Source organism: Elaeis guineensis, chromosome 5 (genome assembly GCF_000442705.2).
Source record: "Elaeis guineensis isolate ETL-2024a chromosome 5, EG11, whole genome shotgun sequence".
NCBI classification, from domain to species: domain Eukaryota; kingdom Viridiplantae; phylum Streptophyta; class Magnoliopsida; order Arecales; family Arecaceae; genus Elaeis; species Elaeis guineensis.
The window spans coordinates 123,652,195-123,674,207 of NC_025997.2; the positions used below are offsets into that span (position 1 = coordinate 123,652,195).

Genomic DNA, 22,013 nt, shown 5'->3' on the forward strand with positions numbered 1-22,013 from the left:
CTTAGATTATCAACAAACATAAAATTAGCTGTATCATTACTCGGATTTTATTCATGATGGATATTGTGCAGATTCATATGAATATTTTTCAGATGTATTTTTATTTTGGATAGTATAAATGTTACGTCTTCTTTACAAGATACTGTTTCATGTATTATTTTGTTGCTTGTCTTTTTTTCTATGGATAAAAAGTCTATAAGCACCTTTGATACTTGTCTTTTTCCTTTGAGAAGAAAGTCTGTAAGTTTTTTTTTTTTTTTGGTAAGTTAAGATTCTCTTACAAAAAGAAGAAGAAGAAGAAGGAGGAGGAGGGGGGGGGGAGTGGGTGCCAAAATTAAGGTCTGCTGAGCTCATCATTTTAACAACTATTTGACTGAAAAATGAATCATTACACAGAAAAATCTTTTCTTCAAAAGAAGTGGCCATGGCCATGCATTCTTGCTTTAGTTTGCTACCAAAAGTAACACGGAAGTCTCCCTCCATGTAACGAAGGAGAATTTGATGATAACATTATATGACACAGACCATCACAAAAAAAATTAACAGCAGCCTAATTGGCAGTCTGGCACCCATGAAGCACTTGCTGCCTCCTTGATCGTCTGGTGGTCTCAAAGAAATCCGTCGAGGTTGGCAGAGAAAAATGTATCATTTTCCGCCCGTATTATTATGATTAAACGCCTGCCACCTCCAATCCAACCATCCGACCAAGAAGAGACCGGGCCCACCGGCGGCGATTCATGGACCACCCGCCTGCGCGCGCTTACCGACGCCGGCCGCCACGGCGAGGCCCTCGCCCTCCTTCACCGCATGTTCCGCCCCCCCAACCCCCCGCCCGACGCCTCCACCCTCCCCGCCGCCCTCCTCACCGCCGCCGCCCTCTCCCTCCCCTCCGCCGCCGCCCAGCTCCACTCCCGCGCCATCTCCTCCGGCTCCCTCCCCGACCCCTTCGTCCTCACCGCCCTCCTCTCCTCATACTCCCGCCTTTCCCTCCTTTCCCTCGCCCGCCGCCTCTTCGCCGACGTCTTCCCCTCCGCCCCCGCCGCCACCCTGGTCGTCGCCTTCAACGCCCTCATCTCTGGCCACGCCCGCCACTCCCTCAGCTCCGCTGCCCTCGCCCTCTTCCGCCGGATGCGTCGCTCCGCCCTCCCCTTCAACGCTGTCACCCTCCTCGCCCTCCTCCCCTCCTGCCCCCACTCCGCCGTCCCCCCCCTCCACGCCTGCGCCCTCCGCGTCTCCCTCGCCGGCAAGCCCTCCGTCGCCAATTGCCTTCTCTCCGCCTACGCTCGGGCCGGTGCCGTCGACGCCGCCCGCCAGGTGTTCGACGAGATGCCCAACCCAAAACAGGTCATTTCGTGGAACGCCATGATATCTGGCTACGCCCAGAACGGCCTCGCCCCTCGCGTCCTAGACCTCTACCGGGAGATGGAGCAGTCTGGCGAAGTCGAGCCGGACCCTGTCACACTTGTAGGTGTGCTAGCCTCCTGCGCCCAGCTCGGAGCCCACTCCGTTGGCCGGAGAATCGAGCATTATATAGCTCAAAATCCTGCCTACGGTTCCAATATCTATCTAAAGAACGCACTAATAAACCTGCATGCTAGATGTGGTGATTTAGGACGAGCACAAGATATCTTTGACATGATGCAGGAAAGAAGCATTGTTTCATGGACTGCAATGATTGCTGGCTATGGAATGCATGGGCATGGAGCGGCAGCGTTGCAGCTCTTTGAAAGGATGAGAGCCGATGGAATCCGACCTGATGGAGTTGTAATGGTGAGTGTACTGTCTGCTTGTAGCCATGCCGGGATGACCGACAAGGGATTGGAGTACTTCTCCAAAGTTGAGAGGGTCTTTGGGCTCATTCCCGGGCCGGAGCACTACGCATGCATGGTCGACCTGCTTGGCCGTGCTGGCCGGCTCAAGGAAGCATCGGACCTCATTAAGTCAATGGCGGTGGAGCCTGACGGTGCCGTCTGGGGTGCACTCTTGGGAGCCTGCAAGATTCATAAGAATGTTGAGTTAGGGGAATTGGCTTTCGAGCATGTCATCAAGCTCGAGCCGATGAATGTAGGGTATTATGTTTTGTTATCAAACATATATTCAGATGCTGGGAGGTTAGATGGTGTTGCGAGAATTCGAGCAATGATGAGACAGAGAGGACTGAGGAAGGATGCTGGGTGCAGTTATATGGAACTTGAGGGGAGTGTTCATTTGTTCATGGCTGATGACCATTCACACCCGCAGGCAAGGAGAATTTATGAGATGGTAGTTAAACTGGAGGCTTTGGTGAAGGAGGCTTGTGGAGAAGAGGAGAACAAGAAAGATGAATTGAGGAATGAGAAGGGAAAGATTCTGCCACAAACTGGTTTTCATAGCGAGAAGTTGGCTGCTGCTTTTGGGCTTCTGAATACTGAAGCAGGAAGAGAGATTGTGGTGATCAAGAACTTGAGGGTATGTGAGGATTGCCATTTGTTCATGAAGGTGGTCTCTGATATAGTTAATCGGAAGTTTGTTGTGAGGGATGCGAGCCGGTTTCATCATTTTGAAGGTGGAGTTTGTTCTTGTAAAGATTATTGGTGAAACTTGTCGCTTATTTGAGTGTGTTCTAGGAATGATTTTTTCATCTCAAAAAAAAGAAAAGGGTTCTTGGAAGCATTTTTAATTATAAACTACATTGCCATGCATCACAGAAGCTGCAATACATCAAAGCACATCTATAACATGAAGCAAGCAATAATTTCACCAGCAGTTATACCTCACAGGATATTTTTTTTTAAAAAAAGAGAGGAATCAAAAAACAAAATCAATCCTAGTAGACACAATAACATGCAGGCACCCTTAAATAAACCCAGTCAGATTCAGATCAAAAGAAATGGATTAAAAAAGACAGATCTATAAAAAGAAAAGCGCTGAGTTATATTCTGAAAATCCAAACATCACCACCATAAAGATGCTAACGACATAAAATTTAAATGATTATATTGATTCATTGTCCATGCAAAACCGTAAGTCTTATGCTTTTTCATTGACAAATAAAAAGAATGCAAAAAAATAAAATAAAATAGACTTAGGAAAGTCAGTAATGCTATAAAAATTTCTTGCACTCGACAAAAGCATTTCTTGCACATCCTCCAGCCTCAGCATTGGGATTACCTGTATCTGCTTTTACGCCGTTGGGCATTTGGTTTTACAAGGCATTTCAGCTAGCTCTTTTTCACTACTAGCATTATCATTTCAGCTCCTCCACTCTACAGCAGGACATGAGTGCAATGGTTCTATTTCACCGCTTTACCTTTACGAGCAATGGGATCACTCTTATCCTTCAGCTATCTATACTTCAATGTCTTATACTTTATCTCCGAGCTACACCTTTTTGAACATTGGGTTCATCCTTAGACTACAGTGCTTCACCATTAAGGGTATTGGGATCATTCTTATACCGTAGCACTTCAGCACTTTATGGGGCTAATCTTCAAATATGTTCTACTTTAGCATTTCTTCTTTATGCCCTTATCCTAGGAGAGTTTTGCATCATTTTAGCATTTATTTTCTGGCAGCTGCTCCTCATCTCTTGTGGACTTGGTTTGCTATGAAGAGCTATGGATTTCATACATCACTGCACTATCAATCTCTACATTACTCATTGTCTGCAATCCATTTAGTTTCAATTTCGCCTCTGTGTCACTTGATCTGCACTTTTTCTCCAGCTTCTCACTGCTTAATGCAAGATTGTCTTCTATGTATGCTTCATCTTGTAAAGCTTGTTCAAATTATCCAACACTGCAGCAACTCACTGATACAGAATTTTGTCTACTTACAGATCTTCAAGTGTCTTTTACACTCTTCAAACGTCGTCTACAGCTTCTTTTCTTCTTCTTTTTCTTTGTGCCTTTTTGTACTATTTGTTACAGTTTTGGTTCTTTGGGTCATTTTTTGTTGTATGTAATCTGTTTGTATCACCACTCTTCTTGATCTTTAATACAGCTGATCATCAGTTATACACACACAAAAAAAAAAAATCGAGATCATTCCATAAACTAAAGTTCTTATACATGTATATACATGTGAATATGCATACATCCCCATAAGCAGTCGATAGTTCGCAATCAAAAGATCAAAATAATCACACAAAAATTTACAAATTTACATGAATTTACCAAATAATATCTTTCAAATTAGAAAAGAAGATGGTCCTACCTTCATGAGATTGGAGCCATCAAAGGGATACGGCTTGCTTGATGCTCCGACCTTCTTGGATAGAGAGCCTTTCCCCTGCGGATGCTCTTCTCAGATTCTCTCCCCCCCCCCCCCCCCCCCCCCCCATTTCATGGTGTCAGTCACTGCTTCTCTGAAACTCCACCAAAAACCACACCAAATCACAACGAACCGGAACACCGGAATCTTAAAGTGCTGCCGCCGTCTCCCTGCCTCACTGGCTTGCTTCTCTTTCCCCGGGCCTATCCATTTGTTACAAGGAGTCAATTTCCTCGGCCGCTGGAGTTGCCCACCTTGGGGAAATGATAGCCATAGCTTCCTGGCAAAGTCTATGTGCTTCGTGCTATGGAAAGGGTTGCATTTTTTAGGTGTTCTACAAAGTAGAAATTAATTATGGGTGCATCCTTTTTGTCATTGTATTTTTTATTTTTTGTGTTTTTTTGGTTTCAGTAATGCATATAAGAAGATTTGCAGTAACGGTTTTGTGTGTGTGTGTGTCCCTTTTTTTTATTTTTTTTAATTAACAGAAAAACATTGGCAAAAATCACTCATTAGTTCAAATTTGGTAAGGCACACGTCAAACTCGTCTTGAGTGATGGCTCTACCGCCCTCAATCATACATTGATAGATATTTGATATGCAAGTCTTCAGTTCCTTAAATCAATTAAATCAAGACCAAGGACCCACCAAAGTAGGAAGTGCATGTTCGAGACCGGAGAAGTATCTCAGCATGGATGTGCTTAAACACACCAAAAGCCCGCAAAGGACCAAGCTTTCACAACCAAATGACACAAAAATTTCATTCTAATTCTGTTATCATTGTAAATTGATACTATAACTAATATTAACCCAGTGGCAACAGTCAGATGTCCCCTGTAATTGCCCTCTGTTTCAGCACACTAAAGCAGGTGATACAAACCCAAGAGGAGCACGATTAATGTTACAATATATCAGAATAGCTGCAATTAGAAAATAAAAACTAAGCATTATACCCGCGTCTGTCACAGGAAAACTGACTGCATGAAGCACGGTTCATACAACAGCAAGAAAATAAGACATGACTAACACTTCTGGTTGATGTACTTCTCTTTCTCTGCCTGAAGTATCCAAAGGGAGAAGATGGTGCACTACCAAAGAAGTGAGTGCAATGGATTCAGAGCTCTAGCTGCTAACTGGGGCAGCAAATACCAAATGACAGAAAAACATTGACCATTTTGAAGATTACATGTGCCATAGTAACTAAACTCTCCAAAGACAATGAGTTCATCAGACATTAAAGACTGAAGACCTAGTCTATCAAGTCTGAACATGATAAAAGACAAGGTGCTGGACAAACTTGGCTGCGAATGTCCTGCTGCATGATAAGGTCAACAGAACTTCCAGTGGTTGTTGCAGTTTACGCATGTTACAAAAGTCGTCATCGGCTCATCAGCACTCCGGGTTTGCAGCTGATAGTAAGTGCACTTCCGCTGTCCACACCGACCACATTTAAACTGATCAGTTGTAGCTTTAGGAGCCCCTCCACGTTCACATTCAAATAGAGCCTTCTCTTTAATCTGCTTATTTTCAAGCTTTCTCCCATCACTAGCCATCTCCTCAGGAGTCATTTCAACTAGTTTCTCAGGCTTCACCAGTCCAAGGAGAACCCGTCTTCGCAGGTCAGGGTTTTTGGCATCCTTTAAATTGAACATTATCGACCTATATTTGAGCTTATGAGCACCATTAGAACGGCCTAGCTTTTCAAACATCACAGACTCCACAGTGACAGCAACTCGAATTGGGTCACAAGCATCTACTTCATCTAAGATGTTTCTGACTTCATCCCTAATATCTGCACTAGTCTCGCCAGATACTTTAGAGAAAGCTTCAGCAAGAAGTTCCCGGAGTTTGTCACGCAAAGAATCATTACATTTGATCATTGATGTTAGCTTTGGTGGACCAACTGGGACCAATGATGGCTTCTTAATAACAGAATCCCTGTTCTCTTCCTTCAAGATCCTCTCAACTTTGATATTTTGACTTGAAGACTCATTGTTCCTTGTCTCAATCTTTATTTTTTCTGACTTCAAAGTCTCAGCCTTCATCAGTCTATCTGAATCTTTCTTCTCAGCCTTGAGACATTCTGAATCTGAAATATTGTCAACCTTAACAGACCCAGCCTTTGAAACCTCGTCAACCTTAGCAGTCTCTGCTTTCTCAGATTTGATTTCAACTTTAACAAAACTCTTACTTTCAGGACTGCCATTTTTTTTACCGTTGGCAGTCTCATCAATAACTACCTTTTTCCAGAATTGCAACAGGTCAGAAGCAACTGCTTGAATCTTCGAGTAACGATGCTTTGTAAGATAGCGAAGACGTTTGCCAATCTGAAAAATTTGAAAAAGAGTACAAATAGCCTAACTGTCAGAAGCAAAGCGGGGAAGGGAGACAACTCTGAACAAATGAGCACTTGTGAACATATGTCATTCTCACATTGAATAATAAGCTTAAATATTATAAGAAATAAAAAGTACCCTACTAGAAACAATGGTATAATAAAAGTGCTTTTACATTTTGTGTAGTGTTTCTGAATCTGGTTTCATAACATTCTTCTCGGATGACAAAATAATAATCTATAGAAACTGTAGACATAGCATCACTTTGTAAGTGTTATGGACTAAGAGACTATGCCATAACAGCAACAGATTGGTCCCACTTGAATTGCATCAACTAGGTCTGAAACCATCCTCCCATCAAGCCACATTAACATCTCAAAGCTGGATATTCTATTAGGAATTTCATCACAAAAACAGCAAACAAAAAACCAATACCTAATCCTGCACATAACTTATGTAATCATCTGGAAAAAAGAATATAATCTATGCATAAAAGAATCTAGTGAAAGCATTTCTTTTATAACGGTCAAAATTACATGTATTATATTAAATAATTACATTTTTCCTAATAATACTGCCTACTTTTTGCTACCCTCTTTGTGCATGTGTTTTACACCTTTGGTGCTATTTCAAGCTTTTCGCTATCTTTTCCCTTGCAACCCTCTATCCTTGTTGCCCCAAGCCTTTGTCCCTCCCTTTTCCACATTCTCCAAAACAAATTAAAATGCCTCTCCTTACTACAAGAGCCCTCTCAGATCTTCATTATGAAGGAATTATCCGACATCAGATAAGTCTGGAACCTTGGTTCGCCTTATGCTCATAGCCCTTACATCTATTAGCTTAAGTTTTTGGGTAGGAGTTTAACAGGACAAGGTTGTATCTTTCGCATGAAAGAAGGATTCACCTTCCATTGCACGAATCCACCATTGGATCACGCAATGGTTGCTTTGAGATCTATGTAGGCAGATGAATGGAAAGGTTTGGACTTTGGAGTGCTTTGAGATCTGTGCGAAGCACGATCCGATGGCCAACATCATGAAAGAAGATCAATCATTCTTTTGCACAAAACATACAACCCAACATACCCATACCATCTCAATCAACTCATCATCACTTTGTCCCTAATTTATGCAACTCTTGTATCTCCTCTAACATACTCATTTTTCTATTTATCCTTCCTAGCTTCACCACACATCCATCTAAGATATTCTCAGTTTTAAGTCGATTTTACATAAATTCTAGAAAACCTTTTTGGTAAAAGAAAGCTCACTCAACAAACTAACAGGAAGCTACACACATAGAGACATTAAAAAACGTCCAATGACTTGGAGATCAAGTCTGTGGACACAAATGCATGATCGAAGGTACACCACAAGAGAAGACCAGAACATGCCATTTCCACACCCGATCTCTCAATCATCAATAGACCTATATCTTGACCCATCTAGCTCCACCAAAAATCCACCACGCCTTGTCATGATTGCTCTTGAACTCTACCTTAACTATGATTTTTTTAAAGCATTTGGAATGCCTTCTCACTTGTAGCCTAAAATATCTTAAACAACTATCTACAGTAAAGAAAAATGTGAAATGGCAGCTAAACTACCAGGGCAAATAATGAATACAAAACATATCTGCATAGGAAGTTACAGAATGCATGGCAAAATAATTAGATTGTGCTTTTCTGATGGGCTATACATGACCAGAACATCAATAAGCCCGGGACACACCCAAAATTTAATTTAACTCCATTTGTGGCTATCAGTTGAATAATCCAAAATTAGAATGGCAGAGATATTGCAACCCTAGAAGTATGTGATTATAGAGACATCACAGTGAATGAGGTAAGTTGGGAAAGAGCCTGTGGCTTTCAGACTGATGCAGAATACTGGTTTAGACTGAAACAGAGAAACTTGGAGTTCAGTTACATGGCTTTTACCACAAGCAGTTGCAAGAGCAACCATGTGAAGGGGATTTAACTTGTGACAAACTCTCAACCAGGGGCAAGACGTGGATAGAAACTTCTGGTTTTATGAAAATTATTTTGCCTCACATATTTTATGCCCAATATCATGATGTTCTTCACCTAAGATTAGAGTACACTGCTTAGCACCCAAATAAGTCAATCATAAAAAATTAGTGCTCAGTATCGTTTGCTGTATAGATGCAAAATGAGGGAAATAGTTCAGATTTTGAAATAGAATCAGAATTACCTGCCGCATACAAAGCATGGGATCACAATATTTCATGTTTGAAGATGTGAGTCAAGCTTCCCACTTAAGCTCTACTCTTGACTGGAGAAATGCCCCCCTGTTCAAGTGTTCTTTTGGGTCCATAGTTTAAATCAATACTCCACTTCCCATATACGACTTTCTTATTCTAGAAGAATTTGTTTTGTTTATTATCTAGGCATTATTGGTGTTAAATGAATATATACATTCCTTTTCTTCCTTTACAATATCTTTGTTGTTCTATTTTCTTAAAAGAATCATTTAAGAGTAATGCAATGGTTTGCCGCTCATCAAAAAAAAAAAAAGTTCGTTGTACCCACATGGCATGAGGAAATTGCTGCAGTTCACATGAGGTAATGTTATTCATGAGCGATTAGTCGAATCATGACATACCAAACCAAGGCCGCACTGGCACAAGAAACTTTTTTACATAATTCACTGACTCACTATTCACCATAGCATTTTTTTTTGGTTATTAAAGTTATTTTTAAAAAGGCTTTGTGTATTGGGTGGAGTGCACTTTTTAAGCAACATTTTTCCCTTTAGGATTTTTCACAATGACATCATTTGGGCATCCAGTTAAGGATGCTCCTAGGCATTCATTAACCATATTGTGTTATTTCTAGAAATCAAGGTTGATTTCACCTTCCTAAATTTGTTCTAATTTCTTCTACTATGCTAGGAAACCTATTTTATGCAATAAGTGATCGACATGACACCCCATGAGGGTGATAAAACCTAAGACATGGATTTCAAAGATCCTGCATGGTGAAAAGTGCCGAAGTTCGACAAGTTTGAATGAAAACATGAGATACTCTACATGATTAATGCTGAATGCATGAGAACAAGATACAGCAACATATGAAAAGGAAACTACCTTTCGGTCTCCCAAGTCACATAACCTTAGGATCAAAAGCTTTTTGTACTGCCTGTGCCCTGACATGCGCCTAGTTGTCAGGCATGCATTTGTCTAGTCTTGACAGGTAAAGAAGCACCATGTCATAGTGTTAGTTATGACCTTAGAATCTAGTAAGCACTATGCTCGAAAGAAAGATTTAAAACAAGAAAGATTTGAATGAGTTCTGTCGATACACGCAAGTTGGCCAGAAGGTCTTAGAGAAAAAAAAAAAACATGAAGGCTCCAAATGCTATCTAGCCATGCAACCAAGATTCGACATCTCAACAACTGTCAAAGACAACAATTAGGTTATAGAATTGCTCAAAGGGCATCAATTAACACTATCCTATCCTGCAGTGATCTACATTTGGGGGAACAATTTACTGTTTCTGCAAAAAGGTTCCACAGACTATGCAAAATGCACACTTGCCACCCAATGAGAGGGTTTGCCTTTACCCTCATCTTCAAGGCATTTGTTAAACGTTTGTCCTTTTCCTAGAATAGTAGCTTGGCTAGCTAAAATATGTCTCCATGTTTCAAGCCCGAGTACACTGCTAAAGATGCGATTTTGGAACTCTATTCCTCTTGTTGCAATTTTCTTTTGTACTTTGATTTTATTTTGAATATAAATTGAATTTGGTCATGATCTTTAAATCTTCCATACGCCTCTAATATGGCAACTACTCATCCACCACTTTCTTGCAATATTAGAGGAAATGAGCGTGATGCACAGCTACATAGTGATTGAGAGGAGATATCCACTAGAACAACATATTTATGTTAGCAAATGCCCCAACGAGGGCATTCATTAACTTTTCCCTACTAGGACAGACAAAATCACAATCACATGCATTGGGGATAAGGAAACACAAAACCCAACGTACTCTCTTCCAATAATGGTGAATCAAGAAACAAATATATCGAAGCAATGGAAAAACATCATGCATTAGTTAAATATTGCACAATCTCAGCTCTATTAGTAAATGTACTAATAAGGATCAAGAAAAAGGGAACTCAAATCACAGAAAATCCAACAGAAACGAAGCAAAGGAAGCAAAAAATGATTGCTGATAACTAAAGGAATCACTCCAAAACAGCCAACTAAAACAAAAAATGGTCAATTCAAAATCACTCCAATGATGCATCTGTAGAGTAACTTTGGTCAAAAACTAAAACATCGGTTTGGCTAACAAATCAAGCAACGGCTGATTCAATTCTAAACATACTCCAATATCTCCTCAACAAAGTAACTAAGATCCCATGATAACATTGCACTTCAATAAGGTACCAAATCTGAAAGGCCATTATGCAGAAAACTACAACACAACTCTATGTTTTCCTTGCCATCCATGATACAGAGAATGTCAAGATTTCCATGAGCCACAAATATGATCTCCAATAGAGGGGAAGGTCAAATAGCCAATCGACCAAATGTCAAAATAATAAACTCTAACCTCTGACCCAATAAAAGAAAAATCAACCAAATAGAAAGAAATAAAAATATAAAAACATACAGTGAATGCTTTATATGAAATCAATCATACGTTTCACCGTGATAGCTAAATCAAATAAGAGAAATATCTTAGCTTTAGACAAATATCAATATTAGCCGGAAAAATATCAGCTTTCCTCGATCTATAGCAAGGTGATTGTTACATCAAATCAAAACCCTATTCTACTCACGTCAACCACTAAAAAGACACAAATAGACACGTAAAAAGGGAAATTGTTTTCACCAGGTAGAACAAAAGAGGACCAAAGCCGTGAATACGGGATCAGAGATCACAAGAAAAGAAGACACCGGCGTACCTGAGTCGCCACCAGGACCTCCGTCGTGACCGGGATCTTCCTCAGATGCTGCAGCGCGTCCACGCACCGATCCGCCTCCGGCGACGCGCCGCCAGCCTCCGCCGCCGCGTCCGCCGCCCTCTTCGCAGCCTCGAACGTCTCCAGAAGTTCCTCCTTCATGGCTCCCAGATCGCCGGGCAAGAATCAAAGAATAAATAGGAAAAATTCGCCCAAAAAAAATTCTGGGCAACGAATCCGACACCAAGAAGGCGTAGAGGAGGAGATTGAAACCCCAGGAAGCGAAGAAATCTATAGATGTAGAGAAAAATCCTAGAAATCTATGAGGAGGATAGAAGGAAAGGGTTTTGGTCTCCTCTCCGACGTCCGGTTCTCATCCGCTCCGGAGGGCGAGGATAGAAGAGGATCCACCAGGACAAGTATTTGTACAAGGGGTGTGACGGTAGGGCGAGTACTCTGAAGAGAAGGAAAGGTAAGGAAGATCTGACGGCCAGGATGGTGCAACGTTGTGAGCGATCTTTTTTTTGAATGGAGGATATGATGACAAAACTATGTGCGAAAGTCATTATAAGTTTCTTTATTCGGGGAGGAGGATATCCTGGATAATTCGTGGGTCACGTGACAGGTAGGATGGTTTCCTCCAAAAGGGCGTTTGTTTTGTCTCCATATATATATATATATATATATATATATATATATATATATATAAATCCTGCAACTTATGTGAACATGGGTCTCTTCGAAGATAAATTTCGATATTATTTTTTCTTAGATAACCGTCATCTTAACGTTAAGTCCAATCCAGTGTGATCAATCATAAAGTACATAATCCAATTTATTATACTGTTTATATGTTGGTATCATCTATTTTTCTATCTCTCATCCTTATATTGAACAATACATCAAAATAGACAGTAAAATCAAATAAAAGTAAGCCCAAAAATATACACGGCTCGGGCCAAAAAAAGATTTATCTTTTAATCCAAAATGTATGTAGTGTCCACGATGATTAGTTCACGCATAAGATCGAAATGTAATATAAAAAAAATATTTTTTTTTTATCAATCTCATGCGAAAATCAATCACCGCAGGTGATGCACATGATTCTGCATCGTCTGTGGTGCACGAAGAATTTTGTAAAATATAAATATAACAAAGAATAATATTAGAAAAGAAGATCCAATAAGAATTATGGGCGTACCCATTTTGTAAGGCAGAGAAAGAGAAGCAGCAGCAGCATAGCGGTGCAGTGTGAAGATTGGAGCATAAAAGATAACAGGAACTTCACACGGGCCAATACCCCACAGCCGAAATTGGATTGTGAGGTATATATGGATGCTGACTCAGACATAGCAAAAACCACAAATATGCATCTGAAACAGTAACTTCCATAAGACAAAACTGAACAAAAAATAGAGCACCAAGAATAGTAGAACTCCAAGAAGAGTGAACAGAAACTGCCATAACAACTGATAGTGGAAGAGCAGCTGCAGGATAGGATGCCTTTGATAGGCTAAAAAGCCTGAGACATGGTGCAGAAAAAGCTAAACAGCAGTGAACAACAAAGCTTCATATCCAAAGTAATAAATCTGCAAGAACACCATGTAGAAGAATGAGACAGTATAGCCTTCAATATTCTGCATGCCATAAGGTAAAAACATCAGAGAGCAGAATAACAGGCTAGCCAACAAGAGACCAAATTGGACTAGGAAACTGCACGTGTAAATGTAATGCCATAAGCGTATGCTTGGAGTAAATGAAAACATTGGGGAGACACCGCATTCAATGAGCTCCACAGAAAGTCAGCTTTCAGAGCCTGATTAGCCATGAAATTTGCCACCATATTTGCCTCACGATAAATATGAGTAATTTTAAAACAAACATATATTAGGTGTCAACCAACTGCATAAATCCTTTAAAACAGGTAAATGCTGGAATTTATGCAAAGAAGGATTCAGCAACCAAGACATTTATAGTAACAGAATCACCTTCAACCCAATTTTGATTTGCATGTAACTCCTGGACAGCAATGCGAACACCAAGCCATGCAGCAACCAATTTGGCAAAAGATACTGAGAAAAAAATAAATCAACTGTTTACCACTAGCCCAAATAAAGATATCATCATGATCTCTGATCACATTACCTGCAGCCGCTCAATGACATAGTATCGAAGCGTTAAAATTTACCTTGAGAATTCCATAGGGAGGAGGTAACCATGACACAAATAGTAATCAAGTAGTCGACAGATCGACGAAGAACAGCGATGCTAGTGTCTAGATAGAGGACCTTGATGTTAACCTGTAGTAGAGTAGTATGAATAGATAAAACAGCGGCTCGATGCACTACCTGGGCTGCGACATATGTAGTCCGATTAAAACGTCTATCATTACATATTCGCCAGAGCAGCCAAACATATATGCCAAAAGTACCTTCTGTCCGTTATCTACCAAGTAAAACCGGCAAAGAGGTCGGAAAGAAAGATACTTGGTACACAAAGCAAAGCCGTTGCCAGCAATCCCGAGCAAATAAGCATGCACAATAACATGAGCAGAGTCTTCAATTAGCCCAGGGCATAGATCATAATCTTGGCTTGATGACAAAGGCACACTACAATGAGCTAGATATGTTTTACATGGCAACTAGTCACACAGCAGCTATCACAAAAACATTTTAACTCTAGGCAAAATATTTTACTTCCAAATCCGAGTCAACTTTGCATCTATCAGAGGCCGAGGATGAGATGCAACATGGTCCACCTCACTAAGAGTTACATAAGGTAATTTAGAGCTGCCCCAAACAAGCTGATCAGACCAAATACCTTGTGCAATAGTAACAGCACATATCTGAGTCATCATATCAGTTGAAAATAAAGTAGCTACAGTATCAACATTTATATGGTCTCCCAAACCAAGTAGCCGTTGGAATTGAAATTGTGCTTGAGGCCCAACCAAACAATTTTTTTATCAAATAATAATACAATATCGAGGCTTCCAATAATTAAACCATGAACTATGGAACTTGAACTAACCCAACTTAAAGTGAAGAAACATCAAGGACCAGGTGAGCAGCTGTGCACAAACTCTGGTGGCGATGATGCTGCAAGGACCAAGACCCCTCGAGACTTGGGCCGGCAAATATGTTCTCATGCAATATGGTGAAAACCTCGCTGTTGCACTGAATGGCCCTAGAAAAAAGCCCTAAACTCCTTTTACATACTATGTAAAACAGACACAAGAACATGAAATGAGGATAAAGCATATAATGGGATGGTAGACAAAAAAGCCCGAAGTAGAGTACATCTACTAGCAAAGGAAAGAGTGTGCCACCTCATGCAGAAATTCGATCAGAGATCTTACTCATAAGTGGCTGAAACTTTAATTTTCGTAAGGTTCATCCAGATAATGGCACACTAAGATAATAAGAAGGCATCCGTTGCTCTGTAATATGTAATAGGTGTTTGATCCCAGTTTGTATCATAGGTTGCATACTTGGGCTAAAGATGATGTCGCGCCCCGAATCCAACACCCGAGTCGGATACATACATGATGACCACACACTCCTTAGAGCAAGTCCTAAAAAATATACAAGACCAAAAGTAATTCATTACAACCTCAACATCCATAATATCTGATTCTAATAATAATAAGTAAAACTTATATAATTATAAATAAAATTTCTTCAATCCTCTGATCAGGTATCATGACACTCTATCTATACATCTGCTCACTCGTAAATCTAAACTATAGCCAACCATGAGCATCCTGTAACTCTGAGAAGAAAAAAAAAAGGGTGTGAGCTTTACAGCCCAGTAAAAATTTTCATATCACACCAATATAATAATATAATTTGAAAATAAGGATAATAATAAAATACGAAATCTCATATTCAATATCCAAAATACTACAAACATCCATAAATTTCTTCTTCTTCTTCCTTTCTTTTCTTTTCTTCTTTCTCTTCCCGGCCGAACAGAGGATGGACCAAGGGGAACTCGATGGCTTGGCTCCGACGAGGGGCGGCAGCTTGGTCAGATGTCCGACAGTGACGGTCGATGGTGGTGAGGCAAAAGATGGCCGGCGGTAAGGTTCAACCGGCAAGAAATAAAAAAAAATCAAAAAAATAGAGTACCACCATTTTTTTTTATTTTTCGATCATTGGTCGGTCACCGGTGGCCAATACCTTCAGGAAAGAGAGATAAAGGGACGAGGATCCTATCCTAGGGGTGAGACGCCGCAGCCAGCGGCGCCGGTGGATGGAAAAGAAAGGAAGGTGGCCCGGTCGAACAAAGGTTCACCCTTTTCATGGATTTTCTGACGATCCCAATGGCCGGTGAGAGTCTAAAGCCATGGGTAGAAAGGAAAGAGGGTGAGGAAGAAAAATTGGAGCCTTACCTGAGCTCCGGTGGCATCTCCGACCTTCGATTTTCAATGAACACAAAAAGAGGAGGCCACGACTTTCAATGGAGAAAAGAAAAAGAATCTAGCTCGAATATCGCCGATGGAGGATCTTGAGGGAGGGGGAGGCCTGTTTATAGAGATCCCTAGGGCCCCGGTGGTCCTAGGACTTCCATTCCATTCGGAATTCATCAGAGAAGAAAACTTCTATCGAGAGTCTTCTTTCCGTTCTGTTTTTTTTATTTTTATTTTTGTTTTTTGTACGGGCTTTGGGCTTCTAAATTTTTAGGTCTGGTTCAAGGCCCAAATGGGCCGGGTGTCACAGATGATATGTGACTTATCATAGTTGATGGATTGATTTGAGTGTCCATAATAAACATCTATTATTGCTGCAAGACACACCGCATCTCTAATAATTGCACGAGCAATTAATATACAGTCACCTGCATAAAAGATATGTGATATAGCCGGGCCTCCACATGATTTATAAGCTCTCAGTGTGTGACTATATACTGCACAATGCAATAGTTTGAAGAAAATCTTAGAACATAAGATAAATAGATATGATGATAAAGGGCAACCCCGTTGCAATCCTCTAGTATTAGAAAACCATAGGATGGCCAAGTCATTGATCAACAAAGCAAACTGCGGATGGAACATGCAAGCCTTAATTCATTTAATAAATACTGAATGGAATCCAAACTGAGGAAGGCACATTAAGTAAAAAAAAGGCCAGGATACTTGATCATAAGGTTTCTCCGTCTCCAGTTTTAACATCTTCAAACTTCTAGCCGATGGAGCCCAGATGAGCGAATGCATCACTTCATGTAATAGTAAGATATGATCGATAATTCACCTTCCATTCATAAAAACTCCCTGTTTAGCCAAAACTAAAGACGGCAACAAAGGCCTAAGCCTATTAACTAACACCTTGGCCACAATTTTATCAGCCGTGTTCCACAAACTGATCTCTCATTCTTTTCACCTCCCACCTTCAAGTCTATTGTAAGCTGATTAAGACAGGTTATTTAAAAAAATATTCGTTCAGAGAAATTTTTATAAGACAAAATAAATAAATAAATAAATAAAATAGTAGGCAGCAAGTAGGCCTCTTATAAGCAAAATTTACTGATAACCATAATTATTCAAACTCATTTGTGTACTTTCATGTTATTGAGCAATATCATCTTTTTTTTATTCTTAGACTATTTTTTTAGTTTGAGCATTATTATTTTTAGTTAATTTCTTTGTGGGAAATATTAAACGTGTGAGTTTGTACAGGATAATTCATAAAACCTTGAAGTATAGGTTCACTGGATGCATGCAAATGCCAATAAACGCTATATCTCACTTGTCACATATTTACAATTTTTGTATTGTTTTAGATGTTCAGCTAAAGTTTAATTAGATCACGTCATTCTTACAATTCCTGTGTTGGTTAGGATTAAAGTTGAGCTAAAGTTTGATTAGATTATATCTAATTAGCAGGTCCAAGTACATTGTCTAGCAGAGAACATCATGCCCATCCAAACTTCCCAAGTAACACTAATATATACTTGATGGGTAAGTGGGACACAATTAATGGCCTTGGTCTGAAATAGGTCTTTCAATTGTGCAAAAAGAATGATATATATTGCATGTTTGTTTTAGGAAAAAAACGATATTTTTGGAAACACAGTACAAGAAATGATTCCATGCTATCCCATGCCCCTCCCATTAAGAATTATGATCGAGTTAGATAGTAACTATATCTAATTCTAGCGAAAAAGAAGACGAAAATATAAATATCAACTTACTTTTTTTTTTTCCCCTCTTCTGCAATGAGTTATGAGCAATCATAGGAATTTGATCCAACATATCTATTTTTGACAACATCAGATAATCTTTATAGTATTTTGGAATTTAAATGTTGTGAGCTTACAAATTTTATGTCTCCTTATATACAATGCATTAACATATTGGTTATCCCAACCTCCAGAGAACTTTGTGTTATTTGTTCTTTATTAATGCACTTCAGAGACAATGGAATTCCATTTTGCCACACACTTATTCATAACGGGGATGCTTAACGGCACATATTTATACATACTAATGATCCATTATTGTTATTGGCTAGATTACTATATAGTAAATTTAGATGTATCATAGTCTAGGATTACTATGTTGCGGGGAAAATTTAGTCTCATATTGATTGTGAGTCAAGAGTACTCTACTTTATATGAGATAGAAGCACACTTCACCCTCAAGAGATGCCTTTTGGGTCAAAAATTCAGGGGACAAAACCGTGAGGTCCGACAGCTGCAAACATACCAACTACGGTCTAAAGGCCGCAAACCTGGCAGCTGCAAACATACCAACTACGGTCTAAAGGCCGCAAACCTATAAGCTACGGCAACCACAAACATACCAGCTATGGTCTAAAAACCGCAAGTCACCTCTTGCTGGGATGAGCCATCACCTCTTGCTGGGATGAGCCATCTAATAAATTTAGATGTACAATAGTCTAGGACTTTGCCTTGAGCAAAGTGGTGTAAATAGGAACCCATCAAAATTTTGTGATGACTCTAAGTAAAAATGACATATGGAATTTCCTCCTACTCACACAGCGATTGTTTGGTATTCATCACCTGGGAGCACTCACCCTTAAGTTTGTTCAAGGTCAATTTTGACGAGTAGCCTGAGCTGATGATGTGTTTGCGAAGCTGATCCTAGGGGCCGAGTAGGTCATCGAGGTTGACTCAACCATGATTGTTGGCTAAATTCAGAGGTAGTCGAGACTCAGCTATGCACCTACTCTTTTGCAATATTTGGATGCTGTTATATGGATATGCTTCTATCAACATTAAACATATTTATCAGGAGGTGAATAGTATTGCTGACTGGATCACCTTATTTGTTGCAAATCATATCAAGGATGTTTTGTGGATTGATATGGGATGGCTTTTGTATCCTTTCGTGACATTTTGCTTTTTCATTCTCTTAATTATATTTATCCCATACCTATATGAATGCTCCATCTTATCAAAAAAAAAAAAAGGAAAGAAAAAAAAAAGACAGCAAAGCTTCTTTTTAAACCAAGCTTGTCCTTGAATCCTAGATATGGTGTAACATATGATAATATCCAAGCTATCATCTTCCTAAGCCACACATGTTTGTAAGAGGGTGCAGGCTCAAGTCACAGAAGATAGCGTTGTTCTACTGGTTTCTTTTTTAATTTTTTTTTTTCCTTTTTCCTAATGACAAGCCCTTGCTCCCTTGTGATTTCGCTTGGCATTGCTAGATTGGAAAGCGAGAATTGGGTAGCTTTAAACCCCATCTATTTGAACGTTGAAGGAAGACGCTTGATTCCTTGTCAACTTCTGCATTTGCATAAAGGCCAATTTTGCATAGCTCAATCAACAATTTTATCTGCATCACCAGCTAAAAATAATCTTCAAAGTTCTTTTTGCATCACCTTTTGCCCTATCGATTTTTTTTTTCACCGTGCAATGAACAATATTAGTTGCAACATTGACAAAAACTAAGTAAATTATGACACTTGTATTGGTGCTTCAATGTGCTCCAATTAATGTTTTAACATGCCCATGCATTGTCATATGCAAGATAATCTTGTGTTATTCACAGGGCATGCAGCCAATCAACCATGAACATGTAAACATGCATGGGGAAATGATCATTAGCATCTAGCTTACTCAATGGTGTTTACATTAGAGAAAAACCTGCTGGACTAGGGTGGTAAACTACCATTGGTCTGCTGGTTGTGAAGCACTGGACTCTATGCATTGTACAGGAGGGTCTCCACGATGGCATGAAGAGCATTTAGCGGAGCTTGTGGATGCATTCCAAGCTCTCATTTTGGCCATAGTTCTTCTTTCTTAGGGATTTTTCCTCCTACCCGGCACACCCAACTATTGTTGCAAATCTCCAATGAGGTAGTTGCCTGAGAGCCGATGTGTTGCGCTTAGTTATTGGACGATAAGAAATCCCTACGAAATCGTTCGCTTGTCAAAGATTGTCTGATTGGAGATCCTCCGATGCTTAAGTCAGTCAGAGATAGGGAACAATAGAGAGAACCAAAGCACGAGAGTTAAGGATTGAGTTAAAAAATTTTATCCTAGTCCCCCTGCTTACCATTTTATATAGGGTGGAGGATACTATTATTGTGTAACTCCTGTTTCTTAAAATTCAAAACTGGGAGTTATTGCATTTACTGAGCGATTACCTCATTAACCATCATTAAAATCGAGTAATGGATTATTAGTAGGCGATTATTGCATTCCACGACCCCACGACCGCGAATAATTAATACTTGCACCGAATAACTGTAGCTCGATCTCTATTTTTTCAAGATCAAGATAGTCAGTAAAATATCGAAACATCAGTCGAATATTATGCAAAATCATCGATTGTATGTTGAACTTAGTCAGCTAATCTTAATCGGCTGATCTTCGTCGACTGATCTTAGTCATTAAACTTAGTCGGCTGATTTAAGTCGACTGAACTTAATCGATAGATCTTCTTAATCGATTGCCAGCTTAGTCAGTTGAGAGGCAAAGATTTATCCTTACAATATCTAATAGTTTATAAAATCTCCATTTACATCCTATTAAATTAATGGTATTAGTAAAACCATTTACCTCATGTGAAAATTAAAATTACTTTTAGGTAGAGAGAAGGACGCACATATTTTCTTTATATCTTTAGACGGTTATTATGTTATTTAAGATTATTCTTTTTACATTGTATTTGAACATCATTTAAGATTAATAATTTGATTGGTATAATTGATTTTTTAAATTATTATATGTAATTGTAATTTAGAGGGCTTTTGTAATTTAATCTTAGGTAAATTATGTCTGTAGTCCTTAAACTATATCAGATTTTTTAAAATGATCCCTAAACTATAAAAACCTAAATTTTAGTCCCCGAACTTTCTAAACCGCTTTAATATTGTCTTTCGTCCATTTTCGACATCTTTCTCGCATCGAAAATCCTATGTAGCAGTTACCAATGTTTATGTGGCAGTCACCAATACTGATCTAGAATAAAAAAAATAATATTTTATTTTTATTTTTTATAAATTTATTGTATAAAAAATAATATTATATTATTATTTTTATTTTTTTTCGTTCTTCTTTTTCCTCTCGACCGACCACTTCAGCCGCCACACCCCTGCCCCCTCTAGCCGCACCCCCTCGGACTACACCCCTGCCCGCATCGACTCTCCTTTCCGACGCTGGTAGGTTGTGCACTAGTGCCCCCCTCCCGCCCCACCCCGCCCCCTCCTGCCCCAGTATGGAGGATCAATTCTCCTCCCTCCGTCGCGATGCACCCCACCAGCCACCGGCGATGCCCAGGGGTGCCACCCACGTCCTCTCTTTCATCTTCCAGGTCATCATCACGGCGATGGCTTTGACCCTTTTCTTCCTCTTCACCAATATCGCGGCCGTCATCCTCCTCCACCTTTGCATCGCTAGTCGTGCCTTTCGCCGCCGTCGCCACCTCCAGTCCTGAAGCCGTCAGCTGTGCGTGCGCCCATGGTTTCCACTGCCAGCCCCCGAGCCTCCATCTTTAATCGTGGGGGCACATGGGGGTAGGGTCGGATGGGACGAGGCAAGGGGTGGCAGGGGGCTGCAGCAGAGATGGACGACGGCACGTTCGCGGGAGGGAAGGGGGTTGTTACGGGGTGGGGGGTGGCCAAAGGGAGGCTGCAGCCGTGGTCGGCGGTGATGCGGTCGTGAGAGGAAAGGAGGTAGCAAGGGATGGGAGGGGAGGGGGTGGCTGCAGCGAAGAAGGGAGGGCGGGGGGGGTTTTTGTTCGTGAGGGAGAAGGAATAGCAATTTTTTTTTTTTTTAATGTCACATAACTACTGAATTTTATCGTATAAATATTGATTTTTGTCACGTTAATATTGGAGATTGCCACGTCAACCTTTGCAATGAGAGAAAATGATCGGAATCCACCTCGAAGATAATATTAAAATAATTCAAAAAATTATGACTAAAATTTAAATTTTTATAATTTAAAGATCATTTAAAATATATTGATTTAATTTAAAAATTATAAATATAATTTATCCTTTAACCTTTCTAAAA

The 22,013-nt window shown here is 40.0% G+C and overlaps 2 protein-coding genes across 2 annotated transcripts; one reads left to right on the forward strand and one right to left on the reverse strand.

Moving 5' to 3' along the window:
• The first annotated feature begins 316 nt into the window (after positions 1-316).
• Positions 317-2,664, forward strand: LOC105046000 (putative pentatricopeptide repeat-containing protein At3g11460, mitochondrial). Its single transcript, XM_010924464.4, has one exon. The coding sequence runs from the start codon at positions 667-669 to the stop codon at positions 2,575-2,577; it is 1,911 nt and encodes a 636-aa protein (XP_010922766.4). The 5' UTR covers positions 317-666; the 3' UTR covers positions 2,578-2,664.
• Positions 2,665-5,177: 2,513 nt separating this feature from the next.
• LOC105045998 (transcription elongation factor TFIIS) lies at positions 5,178-11,907 on the reverse strand. Its single transcript, XM_010924463.4, has 2 exons — positions 11,526-11,907; positions 5,178-6,578 (listed from the first exon to the last, which is right to left on the reverse strand). Exons 1-2 carry the CDS (start codon positions 11,682-11,684, stop codon positions 5,580-5,582), a joined length of 1,158 nt encoding a protein of 385 aa, XP_010922765.1. The 5' UTR covers positions 11,685-11,907; the 3' UTR covers positions 5,178-5,579.
• Positions 11,908-22,013: the final 10,106 nt, after the last annotated feature.

Bases quoted from the DNA above. Each gene is read 5' to 3' on its own strand.
- LOC105046000 (XM_010924464.4), top strand. From the start codon at position 667: ATGATTAAACGCCTGCCACCTCCAATCCAACCATCCGACCAAGAAGAG.
- LOC105045998 (XM_010924463.4), bottom strand. From the start codon at position 11,684: ATGAAGGAGGAACTTCTGGAGACGTTCGAGGCTGCGAAGAGGGCGGCG. The intron at 6,579-11,525 runs GTACGCCGGTGT...CAAATTTTTCAG, and splicing joins AGGTCCTGGTGGCGACTCAG to ATTGGCAAACGTCTTCGCTA.